General features: G+C 44.7%; 1 protein-coding gene across 4 annotated transcripts in view; it reads right to left on the reverse strand.

Annotated features, from left to right (window-relative positions):
• The window catches only part of PPM1H (protein phosphatase, Mg2+/Mn2+ dependent 1H), a 253,610-nt gene extending 233,629 nt beyond the window's left edge, over positions 1-19,981 (reverse strand). For all 4 annotated transcript variants that reach the window (XM_072743134.1, XM_026001656.2, XM_072743133.1 and 1 more), the window contains exon 1: positions 19,598-19,981. In XM_072743134.1, coding sequence (XP_072599235.1) covers positions 19,598-19,839 — 242 coding nt within the window. In that variant the 5' untranslated portion in view covers positions 19,840-19,981. The remainder of the gene's footprint in view (positions 1-19,597) is intronic.
• Between the last annotated feature and the right edge of the window lie 1,037 nt (positions 19,982-21,018).

Consider the following 21,018-nt stretch of genomic DNA (forward strand, 5'->3'; position numbering starts at 1 on the left):
CGCTTCAGCCTCAAAGTGATACCTCACTTCTGCTCACAACACATTGACCAGAACTAGTATTATGGGCTCACCTGAAAAGGGAGCAGAAAAGTGGAAGCCTCCGTGTGGTCAGCCATGAGAGAAGAGTAAGTGCTGCAGCGCTCCAGGTCTTCACCACATCCCTCCTCCTCATTCCCTGTCCAGCCCCCACAACCTGCCAGTTTTACATCTAGAAGCCTTCCAGCTGTCGCCTCTTCTTTCATCTCAACATCACACCTCATGCTCACCATGCCTCTCTAGGCCTGCCAATTTTTCCCCCAAATATAAATCTCATGTCATCCCTAACACCTACTAAAAAATAATCTCTGGTGGGACACCTGGGTGGCTCAGTGGTCGAGCACCTGTCTTTGGCTTAGGGAGTGATCCTGGGGTCCCGGGATCGAGTTCCGCATCAGTTTCCCCTCAGAGAGCCTGCTTCTCCCTCTGCCTAGGTCTCTTTGTCTCTCATGAATAAATAAATTAAATATTTAATTTAAAAAAATCCCTTGTGATTGTTCACTGCATATATATATATATATGCATATATATATATATATATATATATATATATATATGTAAAATTCCTGATCACAATATACAAGGGCCTTCACAATCTCCATTCCCATCTACTTTCTAAACCCTGCCCTCGCTGCATTTTTTTTTTTTTAAAGCCTGGCACAAAAAAAAAGAAGAAAGAAGAAGAAGAAAAAGTCTAACACTTCCTGGAATAACTTTTACTTTAATTTTAATTGCCATCAATCAGAAATCCCAGGACAAAAGAAAAACTGGTTTAGGGTTCCAGTGGCCCTTTACATCTTGTCAAAGGCAGGCCCCATCAGCAGTGTCTGCAACTCTGTGCCTGAAGGCAGCACCCTCAGGAGCTCTCCAGTCCCGCTCTCCAGAACTAGCTCTACTTCCTTGGTGATTGAACCACAGACTGCACTGAACTTCTGCAGAACACATCCAGGTGGTCCTACCAGCAAACGAGGGAATATATCCCTTCTCATTATATCCTTCCCTGTAGCAAAGTTGTGGTCCACAGTGAATTCACCTTAGACCTCCATTCATTCCACCAGGTATTACTTGAGAAGCAGTGCCCCTCTCATTTACCCTCCACCCCTCAATACAAAAGGTAGAACATCCCAAGAGTAGCCCAGCAGGATCCCTAAGTACAAAGGCATCATTCAGATAGCTTCCTTTGACCATAATGAAGGAAAGCACAAATCTTACAGGGAGGCTCCAGAAGCCATGCTTGGCAGGTCTAAAGAGCATCAAAATTTTATCGGTACCCACTCTTTCCATAAGAAGGAAGAACCATTATTTGTCTAGTGCCAGGTGGTCCAGGTTCCAGGTGAGGGACTTTCCTGAGGAGTCTCTACAAATGAATAACTACAAACAGTCATAAAAGATGTGAATTCCCAGAAATGTCACTTTCATACCACATGTGCGTAGTCACGCTGTTGTCTCTCTAGTATGCCTCCTCCACCTGGCACCCCAGGGCTCCATCAATGTCAGCTTTGCTAACCCCCTTCCCCTCTCTCAAACCCCCTTTCTGATTTGCTGGGCTCCCACTGCATTTCATCACTTCCTTTATCACAGCAGATCACTGTATTATAGCTTTGCACACAATACCTCCCTTGCTAACCGTGAAATTCTTAAAGATAGGAAATGCTTTTTTTTTGACCTTGAAAGCCTTATATTCTGTGGAAATTGAATAAATGTTATCTGACTGAAAATTGAAATTAACTGCTTTTTACCAAGTTAGCTGAAAGTCCGCTTTACTTGTACTCAGCATGACTTCTTAAAAATGGCCATTGTTGATGAGACTTTTAAAAGATTTGAGAGAGAGAATGAGCAAGCATGGGGATGAGTAGTGGGGGAAGGAGGAAGGGAAAGAGAGGATCTCAAGCACACTCCCCACTGAGCATGGAGCCTGGTACCCCAATGCAGATCTCACAGCCCTGAGATCATGACCGTAGCCGAAATCAAGATTCACACGCTGAACTGAGCCACCCAGGCACCCCGAGATTTTAATAAATGTAATTTTAACATTCAAACTACTAACATGACACAATCTAAACATTTTTTGTTTTGCTTTCAGTGTCTGTCCTCCACCATACTCCAAAGGCTTGAATGCCACACAGAACGAGATGAAGACGGCTCTCCCTTCAACCTACAAGTACCTAACCAACTAGTAGCTTTACTGAAAAAAATAACTAGTTTCTTATAAAACTGCACAATTAACTTTACAGGTGAGGCAAATCACAGATTTGAGATACGGCAACAATAAATGTATCTCAGGAAAAGGATATGTAATTTAAGTTCAAACACTGAGAGCATACTTTTTTTTTGTGAGGAGGAGATTAGTGAAGCACACGGTTTTGAAGAGTTCCTATTTTAATTGCAATGATCTTAGTAGAAATGAAGCTCAAGCAGTTCTGGTGTGAATAAAGATGCAAGAAGCGAAATAAGTAGATCCTAGAAGGGTATCAAAAAGAACTTTAGGGAGGAAGCCAAGGTAGGCCGAGTTCTAACCATCCATCCTTAGCCATGTATCCCCGAAAACCTTCAAGAAGCTACTGATGCCAGCTAGCTACTGGTTAATGTTTGATGCACATACCACTAGGCATCTTCCACTTGAGAGAAATGTAGCATGAAGTTCAGTTCACAAGGAACCAAGACTAATTCACAGAACTACTCTCAACATGCAGGAAAGATTTCTGTGCAGTGACATATTTCAAACAGCAAGCTTCCCAGTACTTTTAAGATATAATTTGACCTACGTGAGTTTTCAAAACCAAGCTTCAAGCAAGACACTGTGCCCTTCACTCTTAGGTCAGAGATGCTGAGCAGAATAGAGTGATCCAGTAGCTACAGGGCCACAAAGAAGTACAAAGTATTGATTAAAATTACATCAAGTGGAGCTGCTTTCCACAGCAATTTAACTGCCAAAGCAAAGGACATTAGCTCTGCACCAAGCGACAGCACACAATTCTGAGAACCTCGGTGATGTCCTCAGGTCACCCACCCTAAGGCAACATGGGGCTAGCAGACAGACTAAATTAAAAACTGGTTGTGATCTTCATTCCATTTTTTTTTTTTACTGGAAGGATCCAGAGATTTCAACCAATTTCACATTAAAAAGAACTTTTTATAGACGCTACTCAGACATCTACATACTTTACAAATTATAGTTTGGCTGTAACTGAATCATGCCCCAAAAGGACAGAGTGGAAGCAAGGGGAACCAATTATGATGGAATCCTCACCACCATAATTTTACCTGATTCACTGATAAAATTTCGAAATAGTTCTCCCTGCAAACACTTCATAACTTTTCTGGGCAGATACAGTAACTGCAACATTACTGTAAAAGAATTGGAGGGGAAAAAAACCCCTAAAATTATAATCCCTTCTAATCCACGATAGGCTATTTAAGTATATGTAGTTTTTTTTTTTTTTTTCTAGAAACAATGTTATCATCTATGCTTAGTGCTCATTCCTTTAACAGCATTGCACAGGGGAGGGCAGGCAACTCCCCAGACGAGAGGCTTACTTACCATTATATCTTCTTGGTTTTACCATTTGTGTTAGATTTAGAAGTTTGTATCATAAAGTCAAATGTAATTAAGTTTTCAGTTCACTTCCACCTTTTGCTAAAATGCTTATTCCGCCAACAGATCCTTCAGAAATTTAAGACAAAGCAAATGAGGCCGATGACAAAGCATTCCTTTTTATGAATTGTGTATGAGGATCCTATATATAAGTCACTCAAAATTAACTAAGTAGCACCCACAACTACTGTTATGCTACTACTTACTCTCTCAGCACCTCAGCGCCAGAAAGAACCCGGGCAATGACCTAACTTTATAAATAAGCCAACTGAAGGCAAAAAAAAGTGAACCAGCGTGTTGGAGCCACAAGCTGGTTAGGAGAAGAGCCAAGACGATCTCAAGCTGCCTCTTGGAGATACTAATCTCCTCCCAGCACACACACTCCCCTGCCACACTATGGTTAGATGGTTAGATTTTCATCTTTTCATGAGTTTATCTTCCCAACAACAGCGTATGCCACTTAAGGTTAAACCCTCCGTATCTTTGGCTCCTTTACCCGTGTGAACTATACAGTAAACGTATGGCAATGATACAAGAAAAACAAACAAAAAAGAGACAAAAACAAACCCACTGCTATGCTCCTTACTAAATATAATCCCAGAACTGCCATCAACCTAAGATTCGTATTTTACCTAAGATTTCTATTTTATAGTGGATTCTGGCCCCTACAGTTTTTATTATGCTAAAGATGAGTAACACAATCCTCAAATGTCCATCAGTCTCTTTTTTTAAGATTTTATTTATTTATTCAGGAGAGACAGAGAGAGAGAGAGAGGCAGAGACACAGTCAGAGGGAGAAGCAGGTTCCATGCAGGGAGCCCGATGTGGGACTCGATCCTGGGATCACACCCTGAGTCAAAAGCAGACACTCAACCACTGAGCCACCCAGGGGCCCTGTCCATCAGTCTTAAACGCAGCCCAAACATACACGACCTACAGGCCCTCAGGAGTAGAGGAGTACACACCTCAGAAGTACTCTGCATGTCTGGAAGAAATACCAGAGTGTGGAAAAGTGGATCTAAGAATCAGTACACTTATGTCCAAAGTGGAAGAACTATGTTCCAACTCTAGCTTTCTGAAAGTAGGCTAAGTTTCAACAAATAACAGAGACAGTTATGCTGACTACACTCCCCACCAGCAGTTCTCAGGGATGGCTGGAGTCTCCAGATCCTCTCAAGGGAAACCCGAGGTCAAAACAATTTTCACCAAAATGCGATGGTGCTCCTCTCCTTTCCCACTCGCCTTCCTTCATCGAGTACAAGTGGAGTTTACTTGTGCGATAGTACAAGAGATGAAACGGAGAAGCAGGTCAGAATCCACCTGTCTTAAGCCAAATACTAAAGAAATTAGCAAGCATAGGTGGCTATCACTCTTCTTACTAAATTGGCTTTTGTTTTAGAAAATAGGGTTTTCACTAAAAATGAACTGAAATTATAAATATTTTTACATTTTCTCGGTTTTAATTTCCCATACAGTAAATATCATTTTTCTATATAGCTGATAAAAACAAAAGCTCTTTAGGCTCAGTTGAAGAACCAATACAGGAACAGAAATTAATGAAATTAAGGTCTAATACAGAATTTCTTTATCCTACCTAGTGCACACCGATGTGTACATGACTTTAAATAAGAAGCTACTGGCTGAAGTTAGAGATGGAAATGGGTCAATTATCTAGAGTGAGTTTTTGATTCAAAAGGAAAGTGCAAGTTTTAGCATAAATTATCCATTCCAGAGATGAATTAAATTTGACTATGCCTAATTCAATAATGCCTTAGCTTGTGCACAGAGATTCATGAGCAGTGGCCATATGAATATACCAAAAATACTACAAAGAGAGTGAGGTAGAGAAAAAAAGCTGAAGAGATCAAGGCAGAGAAAGCACTGATATTCAGAAATGTCAGTGGGTTTCTGAAAACATCCAGACAAATGGACTTCCCATCACCAGCTGTTCATTCATCTATACCAAGTCTACTTTTTCCAGCAGGATTGGTTCCTACTACTTACTTTCAGAGTAGAGTCAGAAAGCTAGATGTTTTTCCCTTGTTTCCCTGCAGGACAGTCCAGATGCAGAGAATACCATACAATGCCTCCGACAAACATTTGAGCAGATGACTATCTGAAAATTTCAAGTACTGTGTTATCTCCTGTGTCCCCAGGAGTTGAGCACACGATTTGAAATTAGCCTATATAGTACAGTAGTGATCTTTCCTTCATTTGAAACTAGAGGAACCATATTGATGATGTCCACTATGTCAAGTCAACATAATATTTGAGCATTAATGTATAGGACTCTATATTTAGTAGTAGAGAAAATAAAATGTATATGATAATGCCCACACTCCCTCAAGATTACTCATTAAAAGTTAAAGCAATCAAGTGACACCAAGAGATGTCACCGATGATCTCTCAAAGGCAAGACAGTCAATGAGTGATTTTAGCTCTGAAGACAGAATCATCGTGCAATTCTTCAGAGTAGGGTCTTAAACCAGTCCTTAAGGGTCATTTTTCTAAAAATCAATCCTAAATGTGAAAAAGCAACAATAGTGTTTCTTAAATCAGTAAGCCTGGCTTACGAAAACACTACTTAGGTATTTTTTTTTTGTAGGTAAAGTATTTTAAAATAAAGTATATAACATTTCTCACATACAATTTTCAATCGAAACATTGATCCTTTCAAACTGTTAAATAACATCACTAGAAATACCTGACAGTCCATTTTGAACATTTTCCCCAGAAAAATGTCACCTTTCAAATTATGGCTTAACAAAGACTTATCCAAAAGGATGTTATACCAGGATGCTTAATAATAGAAAAAAAAAATCAAAAAAAAAAAAATCTATGTTAAAACCATATATGGGATACAATGCAGTGATGACAGTATGAAAAAAAAATAAAGATGACAGTATGATATTTGCTTGCATGGATAGTCACTTTATTTGCAGTGAAAAACCAACTAATCTGCATGTAGAATTATCTCGTTTTATAAATACAAATGTACTGTGAGATATACACAAATTATCAATTGTATTATGAGTGTAGAATTTATGGATAATTTCCATATTCTTCAAAGTACTTATGAGAATTTGAAAGGGCTGCAATGAATGCATATCAATGCTGCAATGAGGGAAAAAAAAGTGTTATTTTAAAAAAAATTGTGTTCCCGACTAATCAATGCCTTTCTCCATCTTAACAGGTTTAATAGACAGCTAAAGATGTTTTTAAATTCTTCTCACTCATAGAAGATAGAAATTTTCTGCAAGATAAAATGTGCCCAAGGGTCAAAACTCTGCTGGAAAAGAAGGATAATATTCTCAGCACGAGTTTAATTAAACTTGCAGCTGACAAGTATCAGGCCTCTCAGGCAACTTGCAGCACTTTGCGAGCCAAGAAAACTATTACAACATGGTTTTCAACAAGGGAAAGGACATCAGGGACTTTGAAATGACCTGCTCAAGGAAGGTGTTACACATTTGAATCCCAAACAAAAACGATCCTGACCTGAATCTGAGCACACCTGGCTGAAAACCCAGGGCTGGTGCAGAAGCCAAAGGGTTTCAGCCTGTGGTCCAGGCTCCAAGGATCTGGGAAGGCAGCAAAACGAAACCTAAACTATTTTAAGTATTAAAGGAAAAAGAAGCTAATGAAAAATAGACTGAGAGCAGTAAGGACTTACACATTAACCCAAACAAAGTTGATCCTTTGCTTCGGGCCAAATGGCACCAGTTCAGTGTGATCGCCATCACAGCCACCCTTCTTGCTGATTTAGAAGATATGATGTGTCTGGTTAAAATCCTTCACAAAGGGATACATCCGAAGATAAATAAATGGAAGCGTCCATGACAGTGAGAAGGTGGGGAACCAGGGGTGGAGGGAAACCCCAGCTACACCAGAGCTCAGTGACCCCCTGTGGTGCCTCTGCCGGTGGCAAAGCAGAACATCCTGCACTCTAAGAGGCGGGCCAGGGTCAGGTGGCCTCGGTCAGCACTGACTGGATAACCTGGAGCATGGGGGCAGGAGAGGCAGGGCTTCAACTATGGGCCCATGTAATTCCCATCTGACACCTGGATATTTTAAAAATTAAACACCAGCTGCTGTCAAGCGAGGTGCCAACTCTTTTCTGCCCATTTGCGGCTACACTCAATCACCGGCCCAGCTCTGGACACCTGGTTCTAACAACAGGGCAGCATGGCCCCATTAGTAATAATCACAGGGAAGGGTGCCAAGAGGCCGTGTGTCTGGCTCCGTGGCTCTACACCCTACTTCACAGGGTGAACGCCATCTAAAAGGCTGATAAAACTGTTTTGGCCCACACATATATTTTAGAGTACATCCTCATAGGCTACTTACTTATTGGCAACAAAATGTAGTTATTTCCTCTTTTATGTTAAAAAAAAAATCTCTTAATATAGTTCTTTCTACGGTAATACCAGTTGGGTTCCCTCCCACCCCTCACATCCTCTTATGTACTATTCACATTCACTGTACCTTAAAATTTGCTTCCTACTGAACATTTTCTTTTGGCTAGCTGTGTGTTCTACACATAATTTGTCAACATTCAAAAGGCAGAGAATGGCTACCAGCATACCACAGCAGATCACTTACATACAGTAATTCAATAATCCATAGCATTTTTATTTTTTTTATTTTGTTTAGCATTTTTATTTTTAAAAAAAAATCAATTTATCACTTTAGATTTTTTTTTTCTTCTCATACTTACAGGAAAAAGGTCATATGGTAAAGAGGCACCTTTTTTAAATAGCTTGAATGTCTATTTGTCAATTACTGCAAGGACAGTAGAGTACCCACACCACTTTGGTCCTCTCAGTGTGGCAAATAATTTCTGTCTGCCCCACGGCCCCGTGTGATTAATGACACTCCCCATCCAGCAAGGCTCCATTAGGCCTGATTTGTGCAAGTCACTGGTGTGCGCACTCCAGTCTCTGCACGCACCCATGGGGCTGAGGATCAGCACACAGATGCTACACTGGTGCCGCTAGCCTCTCTGGCCCCCTAAGTCCACTAACTTGAAAATTTCCCACCAAAACTTGATTACGCTTCAGCCAAGGGCTTGGGGAACAGGACTCCCCAAAGTAAATATTAAGAGGATATCTCTTATAAAACCTAGTTCATGATTTGTGCCCATTCAGAATTCCTCAGTGCATTACCCACTTCTAAGTGTTCATAGCACAACACAGGATTTATTAACTTTAGAAAAATGCCACCAGATAAAATGTACAGACTGGTTTTAAGGCTTACAGGGTTTCCAAAAACATTGAAACATGAAAAAAAAGAAGCCACTTTAGAGTTAAGATGGTAATTTGGCAAGATCTGGACTGTTGGTCTCAGGACATGTACCTATGCTAAGAAAGCCTATTACACTCAACTTTTTTTTTTTTTTTTATGATTTTATTTATTTATGAGAGACACAGAGAGAGAGAGAAGCAGAGGCAGGCAACACAGGCAGAGGGAGAAGCAGGCTCCATGCAGGGAGCCCAATAGGGGATGCGATCCCGTCTCCAGGATCATGCCCCAGCCAAAGGCAAGCGCTCACCACTGAGGCACCCAGGGATCCCCAACAAAATTATTTTTTAAAGCTTTGAAAAGCATCCTCTTATATAAAATTTGATGTGCTAACATGTCCTTCATCAACTTAAAGCCACCTGGAGATTAAGGCTTCCTAATTTCCTTTAGTAATAAAATATATTACACTCTTCTGTGACATCTTGTTTATAGGAACAAGATGTCTTTTTATCGACGGCTAACTTCACACAGTCAATGATCAGGTTCAGTGATTCCATCACAGTCACCAGGGTCGTGGGACTGCGGGAGATTCCGAAGGAACTTACGTTCTCTCTGGGCCTCATCTTCCTATTTTACATGGAGAGCAGATGCTTACATTTAAGTGTGCATGGCAGGGCCTTAATTGTGCATCCGGGGCTCTACAGATGTAACCAGTGGCATCATTATTCTCTCTCATAAATAAGGAAGCATAAAGTCCACACAGAGAGAAAATACAGGTAGGTAAGCGCTTAAATTTTATAGCAATGCAGAGAAAGCTAAGTCAGAAGCAGTGTAACAAAGAAAGCACTATGATTCACATTCCAGAAGATCCAACTGATCTTGATCTGCCCACGCCAGAAAAAAAGCAACGAGGCAGGTACTCCGATTTCCCTAAGCCTCCTCGTGGACATTATGTACCTCAGAAGGAAGGAAATCAGCACAATGGTGTCTTTATTCATCAGCAGCAATTTTCAGGCAACACATTCTGAAGTCTTAACAAAACAGACTACTCCTCTCAGTAGTCACCTGCCTGGCTACCAGCAGGTGACAGGAGGAGTGACTGGAGTTTTAAAGTTCCTACCGCTTTAATTAAACAGAAACACAAAGAGGTCATCTATTTCTAATTTTTTGTTTGACCCCACCTGAAGCTTTCAGTTATGTGAATGCTAAGTTATGACAAGCGTACGGACTGAGGGATCATTTGCAGGGTGCCAATGGACTAAAAGTGAAATCTGGGTTGGCTCCTCTGGCTTGGATGAGGACCCAGTCGTTTAGTGGTTTTCTCAAAGGAGACCATCGTAGCTACTAATCCTCATTTTTTATTTACTGTGGAAAATACCTCAATACCATAAATCAAAGCCACTGGGCTACACTGGCTACACTTAAAAATAACACTTAAAAAAAAACACTAATAGACTGATGGCTAGGCAAGTGACTAAGCAAATATTAGCAATATGTACATAGTAGAATCTGGATAGTGGCCATATGGGTGCTAAGAGTATAATGGCTTCAACTTTTCTGTTTGAAGATTTTCATAATAAAGTGCTGGGGAAAGATAATTTGAAACTGTAACCACAATAAAAAAGACAGTAGGCCCCAGTGGAAAGATCTCAGCCTAGAAGGAAAGACACTGGTTCTTAGCCTAACCCCAGGAACTCTCAAAGTTTAAAACTGGAAAGGGCCTTAGGAATCCTCTAGGGCAGAAAAAATATGTAGTTTTATGAGTCTGTGAAAAACTAGAAAAATAGCAAAATCATAGCATTTCATTTTCAAAAAACTAAAAACTGCTTTTTGGATGAGATTATTTGCCTCTACACTTCTGGTTTTTATTATTTTTATTCATTTTTGAGAGAGAGAGAGAACAAGAGCAGGGGGAGGAGTAGAGGGAGAGGAAGAAGCAGATTCCCTGCTGAGCAGAGAGAGCCGGACCCTGAGTCCAGTCACAGGACTCTAGGATCAAGACCTGAGCTGAAGGCAGACGTCCAACCAGCTGAGCCACGCAGGTGTCCCTACAGTTCTGATTTTTAAATATTATTTCATGAAAAATTAGCAATAGCTGATAATAGATTTGGTGCTTTAGGTCACCACTTAGCAAATCTGATCAGTTTCCTTCTCTACCTTCATGTCTAAGCCCTTGACCTGCCTTCAGCAAGAATCTCCCTACTTGTGAGGTCTCCTCTTAGTAATTTTCCATCCACTCATATCCTTACTCTGCTCACTGGCTGTAAATTCCCAACTTTATTTGGAGTCTAATTTCTTTCTCCTATTAAAATGCCCATTGCCATAGTCTTGAATAAAGTCTTTTTTACCATATTAACAAGCGTTAGAATAATTCTTTCTTTACTCACGCCTTTATACAGATATGTATATAGGTCTTGGGTTCTTCAGGTACAGAGAACTTGACAGCTAATCACTATGCTTGCTGGAAAGAACAGTTTACTTCTGCATTATGACTTAAAGGCTGAGATTTAAAATTGCCTAGAAGCAGTAAGACATTAAAAATAAAACAAACACCCTCCCTGCACCCCCTTCCCCAATGCTGGCCTCTTTCAACTTTATTAATCCATGATTTCACTTTAATTTCAAAGAATGACACTAAAAGGGGAAAGACTATTGACAGAAAAAATTTTTTCTCTTTTTTAAAGATTTTATTTATTCATTCATGACAGACACACACACACACACACACACACACACACACACACACACACGGGGCGGGGGGCGGGGGCAGAGACACAGGCAGAGGGAGAAGCAGCCTCCATGCAGGGAGCCCAATGTGGGACTCGTCCAGGGACGCCGGGATCATGCCCTGGGCCAAAGGCAGATGCTTAACCGCTGAGCCACCCAGGCATCCCAAAATAAAATTTTCTTGAGAACAAGAACTATGTGTTATAGTATGGGCCCAGAACAGGATCAATACCTGAGACATAGTAGGAACACAATAATTTCATTGATTGAATGAAAGAATGGAAGCAGATGAACAGTGTTTATTTCCTGGAAGAGAAAAAATAATTCAAAAATAAATTTAAGGGAGGGGGGAATCAATCATCTGTTCAAATTAGACAAATCAGAGAAAACTATAAAGACAACTATAACAACCAAACATCTAGAATTAAAAGATAACTTTTTTTAAAGATTCTATTTATTTATTCATGAGAGACACAGGCAGAGGGAGAAGCAGGCTCCCTGTGGGGAGCCTGATATGGAACTCAATCCCAGGACCTTGGGATCATGACCTAAATCAAAGGCAGATGCTCAACCGCCGACCCAATCAGGAATCCCAAAGATATCTTCCTTTAAAAATAATTTGTCCTTCCTTTCAAACCTCCAAATAACAGAAGAAGGAATGCTTCCAAAACATTTTACAAAGCCATTACCCTGATACCAAAATTGGATAAGGGCACCACTAGAAAAGGAAATTATAGGCCAATATTCCTGATGAACATAGATGCAAAACTCAACAAAATATCAGCTAACTGAATTCAACAACCATTAAAAGAATCATGCACTATGACTGAGATTTATTCCAGGGATGCAAGGATGGTTCAATACAAATCAATTAATACACAACAAAATGAAGGATAAAATCATATGATCATACAAATAGATGCAGAAAAAGGACTTGACAATTTTCAACAGGCATTTATGATTAAAAACAACACATCTCAAAAAAGTAGGTATAGAGGGAATTTATCTCAATGTAATAAAGTCCATATATGACAAGCCCACAGCTAATATCATACCCACTGGTGCTAACCTGAAAGTTCATCCTCTAAGATCAGGAACAAGACAAGGGTATCAAAATCTTAAAAAAAAAAGGGGGGGGGGGCGGGGAGGGAATCCCTTGGTGGCTCAGTGGTTGGGCATCTGCCTTCAGCTCAGGGTGTGACCCAGGATCTGGGATGGAGTCCCACATCAGGCTCCCTGCATGGAGCCCACTTCTCCCTCTACCTATGTCTCTGCCTGTGTCTCTCATGAATAAATAAAATCTTTAAAAAAAAAAAAAAAGACAAGGGTGTCTACTCTCACTACTTCTATTTAACATAGTACCTGAAGTCCTAGCGAGAACATTTAGGCAGAAAGAAAAGAAAGCTAGAAGAGAAAGGAAGAAAGGAAGGGCATCTCAATCAGAAAGGAAGACATAAAACTGCCACTATCTGAAGATGACATAAATAGAAATCTCTTAAGACTCCACTAAAAAAACTGTTAGAATAAACACATGCGGGCAGCCCAGGTGGCTCAGCAGTTTAGCGCCACCTTCAGCCAAGGGCATGATCCTGGGGTCCCAGAATGGAGTCCCACATTAGGCCCCCTGCGTGGAGCCTGCTTCTCCCTCTGCCTGTGTCTCTGCCCCTCTCTCTCTTTCTCATGAATAAATCTTAAAAAAAAATAAATAAACACAGGCAGTAAAGTTACAAGACACATCAATATACAAAAATCAGTTGTGTTTCTATCCACTAATAATGATCAGAAAGAGAAGTTAAAAAAAAACAATTCCATTTAGAACTATACCAAAAAGAATACCTAGAAATAATTTAACCAAAGAAGTAAAAAAAAACTATCAATGAAAACTGTAAGACATTGACGAAAGCAAAGAAAATACAAATGGAAAATACAAAGCCAGGCTCACTGATTGGAAAAATACTGTTAAAATGTCCAGAGTACCCAGAGCAATCCATAGATTCAATATAATCTCTGTATCAAAATACCAATAGCATTTTTCATAGAGTTAGAACAATGCTAAAATATGTATGGAGACACAAAAGACCTCAAATGGCCAAATAAATCTTGAGCAAGAACAAAACCAGAGGCATCACGCTTCCAGATTTCAAACTGCATTATAAAGCTATAGTAATTAAAATAGTAATATAGTAATTAAAATATTGTCATAAAAACAGACACACAGATAAATGGAACAGAGAGCCCAGAAATAAACCCACTCATATATGGCCAATTAATTTATGATGGAGATAAGAATAAACAATGGGGGAAAGGTCAGCCTCTTCAAGAAGTGGTATGGGAAAAACTGGACCATCATATGCAAAACAATGAAATTGGACTACTATCTTACACCATACACAAACAACATGGATCAAGGACTTGAATGCTAGCTGAAACTATAAAATTCCAGAAGAAAAAAAACATAGGTGGTAAGTTTCTTAATGTGAGTCTTGTTGCCAAGAAGTGACAACAATCCTTTGGTATGACACCAAAAGCAAAGGCAACAAAAGCAAAAACAATCAAGTGAGACTATACAAATTAAAAAGCTTCTGCACAGCAAAGGAAACCATCAGTAAAATAAAATGAAAAGGCAACCTATTGAATGGAGGAAAATATTTACAAACCATATACCAGATAAGGTGTCAATATCCAAAATAAACAGATTTAAAAAAAAAAAAACTCATCCAACTCAAAAACAAAAAAGTCTGATATTTTAAACGGGCAGCAAATCTGAATAGACTTTTCCAAAGACGACACACAGCTAGCCAACAGGAACGTGAAAAAGTACCCACCATCGCTAATCCTCAGGGATATGCAAACTAAAACCACAATGAGATATCAACTTACACCTGTTAGAATGTGGGGGAAAGGGGGGGGGAACTCTTGTGCACTGTTGGTGGGAATGTAAATTTGGACGTTATGGGAAATAGCAGGAGGTTCCTCAAAAGATTAAAATCCAACTACCATATAATCCAGCAATTTCACTTCTAGGTATCTATCCAAAGGAAATGAAAACACTAACTCAAAAAGATACCTGTGCCCTCATGTTCATTGCAGCATTTTACAGTAGTAGACATGGAAACAATCCAAGACCCCACTGAAGGATAAATGGATAAAGAAAATGTGGTGTGTATACGTCTATATAAGTGTGTGTCTGCATATATATATGTATTTGAACGTTAAGTCACCTGCAAATAAGTGCTATGGAGAAGTTTGTGAAATGAGACACCTCCTTCCACAATTCATTTCTTTTTATCTTTATACAAGAAGTGGAGAATTCAAGATTCTTCTGTTGCAAAAGTTAAACAGAAAGTTCCCAGGCAGGAGCTCTGCTAAGAGGTGCAAGAGGGGCAAGTGTGCTCGAGGAGCGTAGAAGGGAAAAAGAAAGGCCAGGGGACTTCTGAGCTTTGGGTCAAGAGAGAAATAGTGGTTTCTCTGTCATCACAACTGCACAGCCAACCAATGCGATTTATTGGTAATTGTTAATGCCAATAGCTGGGGAGACAGAACAGTCTACAGATTGTAGAACAAATCTAAATACTTGTGGGCTATTTGTTGGATGTAAACAAGGTTATTTCATCACAATTTTGAAATTTGTGAGACACAAAGAACATAAAGGTAACTTTTTGTACCCATATCTGGTCATGTTCATAAGAAAAGTACTAGGGAAAAAAAAAGAATCATATAGTTATAGCAATAGCCTAAGAAAAATTCTGCTGTAATTACTTCTTTCTGCACAGGCAAAAATTTTTTCACTGACAAGAATGTGAGTATGATGCTTTCCTACGGACTATTACATGTTCTCTGGTATTTTCCACCACTCCCATTTTGGGCACAAACTCCACATCTACTTGTATCTCTAAGTCCAGCTGACTACTGGTGAGAGAAAGGTTGGAGAAACCGGGCAAGAGGTCAAATGGGCTCCCAACCCAATAGAAACTGAACCAACTCCCAGGTCCCTGAAGCACAGGGAACATTTGCGGGTATTTACAGTTGTGGAGAGACAAAGGAAGTAGCTGCCCTGTGGGGTCTCTGGGTCAGACTGTTGTTTTCCATGACCTCTCTCTGAACAGTCCTAACAATCTAAGTCCACAATTTCAAAGCCAAACTAAAAGATAAAGCTTGCTAATGCAGGTTTTTGTTTTTTTTTTAAGATTTTTAGCCCTGTGGATGTTATCTATAACTGTAATGCTTTACAGAACCTTACAACCTAGCAGATGGCCCTTAAACTCTCAGCCACAAAAGAAAGTTTTTGAGGGGCCAGGAAATTCTACTCAGCACAATGCCAATAAATTCGGAATTAATGAGTGGAGGGTCTTCAGTTTCTGGATCCTCCATTCTTACAAGCTTAAGCTAATTCTCTCTATAAAGAATCTTTGAAAAGGATTAACAATAAGAGGCTAAAAAAAAAAATTTCTCCTTAATTTTTCTGCCACCCAAAAGGTCAGCACCAGAGTTCAACTCCCTTCTAAGTCCTCATTAACTGAATGATGCCAATTCTTCCTCTGGGGAAGGCACAGAAAGTAGCTCACTTTCCAGAAAAGTAAGCAAACCACTTCTGATTCCCCTTAACTTGCTAAAATCCTCCTTATCCCCACACCCTGAGCAATCTTCCCACCAATTCCACCCCTCTCAGGTACCTTCTAAAACAAAGGGAATTCCTCCTTCCAGGAGATACTGTAGGCAAAGGGCAGGATTAGCAGCAGCCTCTGATCCTAGCCCCACGGTTCCTTCTCTCCCCTTCCCTATTTCAGCCATTTTGACCATTCAGGATGTGTTTTTGCAGGAAGAGTAAGTATAGTTCAAGGTTTGAGGAAGCGGTACAGTACATCTGACAGAGGTTGGTAGCAGGACAACATCGGGGGTTCATCCTGGGTGCAGATGAATGCACCATAATTTATTACACTGTAAGAAGGCAGTTTGGTGGTGTGGGCTCTGGAATCATGCTTGGGTTCAAATACAGACCCTGCTAAGGTGGCAGGACTCTAGGAAAGTTGCTTAACCATTCAGTGCCTCTGTATCCTATTTTTAATATACACATTCTATTTTATAGCAAATGCAAATGTTGCTGCCTACTTTAAAGGGTTGTTGTGAGAATCAAATAGGATACAAATCTGGACAAAGTAAAAGCACTAAACAGTAAGCACCAACTTTGTTAGCTCTTATTAGTACTAAGCATATTTTTAAAGAATGAGGTAATTCTATATGTATTGACTTGGAATAAAGTCCAAGACATAGTGTTTTTCTGAAAATGCCATAGAATTACATACTTAGTAAGAGCCTATCTTGAGAAGAAAAAAAAAAACCATGATACATATTTATGAGTGCATCCAAATAAGTCTCGAAAGGCACACACACCAAACACTACATTACAGTCATTACCCCTAGGGAGTGTGTGTGTGGGGGGGGGGGGGGGTGTCTCCATTTATATATGTACATGTCTTTGCTTGAATTCACAAGTATATACTGATGTAGGAAATGTTGGGGTCCAGAACTGATGGCCAATGAAGAATTCTTGAAACATCTTGGGTGCAAAAAGGTGGTTTTATTAAAGCTGCACTGGGGTTGTGAGGTGTGGCGATTATATACTTTCAAGTTGGGAGGCGGTTAGAGTAAATCTCTAAAGAATGTTGAAAGCAAGGTTTCCAGGACCTTGAGGGGGGCTAGCTTTCATTAGATAAAAGTCATTTATTACTGTCTGATAAAACCTTAGTCATGAGAACCTTTAGATGTACATCAGGGGGCCATACGCTTGGGGGATGATTGCCAACGTAGATATTGGGGAGTAGAGATTAATAAAAATTTCTTTGGAAATTCCTTTAAGTTAAAGTAGACATACAGGATCCTGGGAGGCTGGCCTACGATTGCCTCTTGCTCTTAAGGAAAGTGTTGACATGGAGGCAGTTGAGTTTCTAGAGGAAGGTCACTCTGCCTGTTTCAAGGACTTAACAATGGGCTGTGGGCAGCAAGGACATTTTTTTCTTTTGCCTTTGTTTCCCCCATCATGTACTACTTTTATAACTAATTTTTAAAATTAAACATTTTACAGTGGCCTTTGTAACCTTCAAGTTGAACATTTCCCATGTCGGGGTCTAGAAAAAGGTGAACTTCTTAGGGATAAGGAATAAGGAAATGGAGGCCCACCTAGGAGGAGACAGAGCCCCTGAGTCCCATCTATCCCAGCTACCGGTCTCATTTCAGATTCCTATATATAGATTTTTTTTTTTTTTTTTTCAGTCCTTGGCGCATCATGTGCCTGCCAAAGGATCCAAACATTCTGAAACTGGTTGTTTTAGTCCTCTTTCCTTTTCTTCCTGTTCGAGGCCCTCCTTTTCTTGCACCCATGTAGCTTTCACACGTGTTTTAACATCTTCCTTCCTACTTCCCAGAACTTTCTCACCATTTGTCCGCTTGTCATTCTGCCCCTCGGACAGGTGCCCCTGGCCTGGGAAGCCCACCCAGGTGACAACTAGCCAGGTAGTTCGGGGTTCTTTTGGCAGGCACAAGGGCCCCCACCTACACAATCAGAGTAGACCTCCGAGCTGTTTTTGCTTACAATGCGTCTAAATGGGCTTTTAAACAAAAATTGTTTTAACAGTTTCATCCAAGAACCGGTGCATGGTGTGTCTGGGCAGGCACTTTCTCCCCGCAGCGGCCTGCCGGTCTCCTGAGGTCCAGGTTCAACCTCGCACCCCGCGCCCCGCCCCGCCCCGGAGTCTCGGCCACGCGGGTCCTGCGGTTAGTTCACTGCGGTTAATTCTCGCTGCCAAGCACCCGGCCTTCTCACGTGTTTTCTCCCCATTTTTCCCACGCCCGTCGCCCAGCCCCACTTAACTCGCGATCTCTATGAAAACCCACGGAGACGTGGTCAGAGGGGGAGAAGGGAAGGGAGAAGGGGGCGGGAGGGCCTGGGGAGCGCGCCCACCGGGCCGGGGGCCCGAACCCACGCTCCGGGGAGCACGCGGGCCCCGGGGATCCGGGCCTCCAGGCCGGGGTCAGCCCCGCGGCGCCGCGGCGTCCGGAACGCGGATTGGCTCCCGGGCCGGCCAATCAGCGAGCGAGGCCGCTCAGGGCCGGGGGCGGGCCCAGACCCGCGGGCCGAGGGGCCGGAGAAGCGCCAGGTGTGCGGGGCGCGGGGCGGGCGTGCGCCGGGGCGGCCGCCGGGCGGTGCTGCGGCCGGATCTCGCGTCTCCTGAATCCCACCCTCGGAATGTCCCAGTTTGGAAACGCGGCGTAGGGCGAAAATTACCACCGACCCTACCATTCATAAGATGCTCCTTAATAGTCAATGGAGGAGTAGCGGGGGGGCTGGGTGTTAAAATCCTCCCTCCGTCCCCCCCCCCCCAGGTCGTCAACCCAACCGAGTCACTTCTTGAAATAGTAAGTCACTGCAACGCCCGCTTAATCGCCAAAGCTGATTACCAAAATGCTGCCGTTAGAGCCCTGAAATAGGCTCCCCCTCCGCGGGGGCTGGGGGCTTAGAGTACCGGCGCCGGCGGCCCGCGCAGGGGTTGCTGCCGCCCAGGGAGACGCCGGCCGAGGCCAAGTTCGGGGCCCCGCGCCCCCCTGAAGGGTGCGCCCCCGCGCGCGGACGCGCCCCACGCCCCCCCCCCCGGCTCCCCCGGCTCTACCCCAAACTTCACGCGGAGGCGCAGATGCTGGGGGAGGGCGCGGGCGCGGGGAGCAGAGTCGCCGCCGCGCTCCGAACTCCGGCAGGGCTGTCCTACGCGCGCTCCTCCCCGCGGCACAGCCCCGGGGCCCGCGGGCCGCTGCGACCCGCCGTTCCCACGGTCGGCCGGAGCCGCCGCGTCCTTGGGGCTGGGGCGGGGGAGAGGAGCGGGACCGCCCGGGTGCGCCACGAGGCCCCCGCCGCGGCCTGGACGCCGGCAGCCCCCGGAGGGCCCCGGGGCCGGGCAGGGGCTGCAGCCGCGCGGGGAGGGCCGCCGCCGGGGTCGCCGCACTCACTCTGCGTAGCCGGTGGCCCAGGGCAGCCGCCGGGTCTCCTTGAGGATGAGGATGGGGCGGGCGATGTGGTCGGCGCTGCACTCCACCTCGTCCTGAGACAGCCCCAGGAACTCCGGCCGCCCGTAGGGGAAGCGCAGCGGCAGGTCCGAGCCGCCGCCGCCGCCGCCGTGCTCGGAGCCCGAGCTGCCAGCCATGATGCCGCCCATGAAATTGGCCACGGCGGACTTCACCCGAGTGAGCATGTTACTCCGGCGCCCGGCGGCGGCGCGTGCGAGCGGGAGGCGGCGGCGGGGCCCGACGAGGCGCAGCGCGGGGCATGCAGGCTGCGGCGGCCGCTGGGGCGCGGCGCCCGGAGCTAGTGCCGCAGGGGCCCGGGCCGCGGCCTCCCGCGCTCCGAGCCGCCGCCGCCGCCGCCGCCCCCCGCCGCACTTCCGCCGCCGAGCGGCATGGAGCGGCCCGGCCGGGCCGGGGGGACGCGCCGCGCGCTCCGGGAGCCGCTGGGCGACCGCGGCGGCCGCAGGGCCCTCCCCCGCCCTCCGCGCTCGGCTCCCGCGCGAGCGGAACTGAGCCCGCCCGGCGAGCGGCGCTGCTGCTGCTGCCGCCGCCGCCGCCACCGCCGTCCAGTCATGTGACGAGCGGGCCGCCGGGGCTCGGAAGGCCGGGGCGGCCCCTCCCCTGCCGGCCGGCGGCGCTCGCCTCGCACGCGGGCCGCGACCTCGGGGGCGCCGCGGGGCGGGGCCGCGCACAGGTGCGGCGGGGGTCACGCGGGGCCGCGCACAGGTGCACCGGGGTCACGCGGGGCCGCGCACAGGTGCACCGGGGTCACGCGGGGCCGCGCACAGGTGCAGCGGGGGTCACGGGGCCGCGCACAGGTGCGGCGGGGGTCATGCGGGGCCGCGCACAGGTGCGGCGGGGGTCACGCGGGGCCGCGCACAGGTGCAGCGGAGGTCACGGGGCCGCGCACAGGTGCACCGGTGGGTCACGGGGGGGCCGCGCACAAGTGCACCGGGGGTCTCGCGGGGCCGCGCACGGGTGCACCGGGGGTCACGCGGGGCCGCGCACAGGTGCAGCGGAGGTCACGGGGCCGCGCACCGGTGCACCGATGGGTCCCGGGGGACCGCGCACAGGTGCGGCGGGGGGGTCGCGCGGGGCCACGCCCGCCAGAGAGCCCACGCGCCCACGCGCACCAGCCTCGGCCCTCGCGGGACGGAAACTCCGCGAGCGCGAGGGGAAAGGCGGAGACAGGTGGACTCCGGGAGGGAAGGCGGTGGAAGTGAGAAACACACCTGGCGTGACTTTCCGAAGCTTCCACTAAACGACAAAAAGCCCACGGGGGCTACGGGGGAATTATTAACAGCTGTTTCCCTGTGCATTTCTAGAATTACTCTTTCAACTTTTCTTACCGCCACACGCACCATTAT

This window comes from Vulpes vulpes, chromosome 16 (assembly GCF_048418805.1).
Source record: "Vulpes vulpes isolate BD-2025 chromosome 16, VulVul3, whole genome shotgun sequence".
Classification (NCBI taxonomy): Eukaryota; Metazoa; Chordata; class Mammalia; order Carnivora; family Canidae; genus Vulpes; species Vulpes vulpes.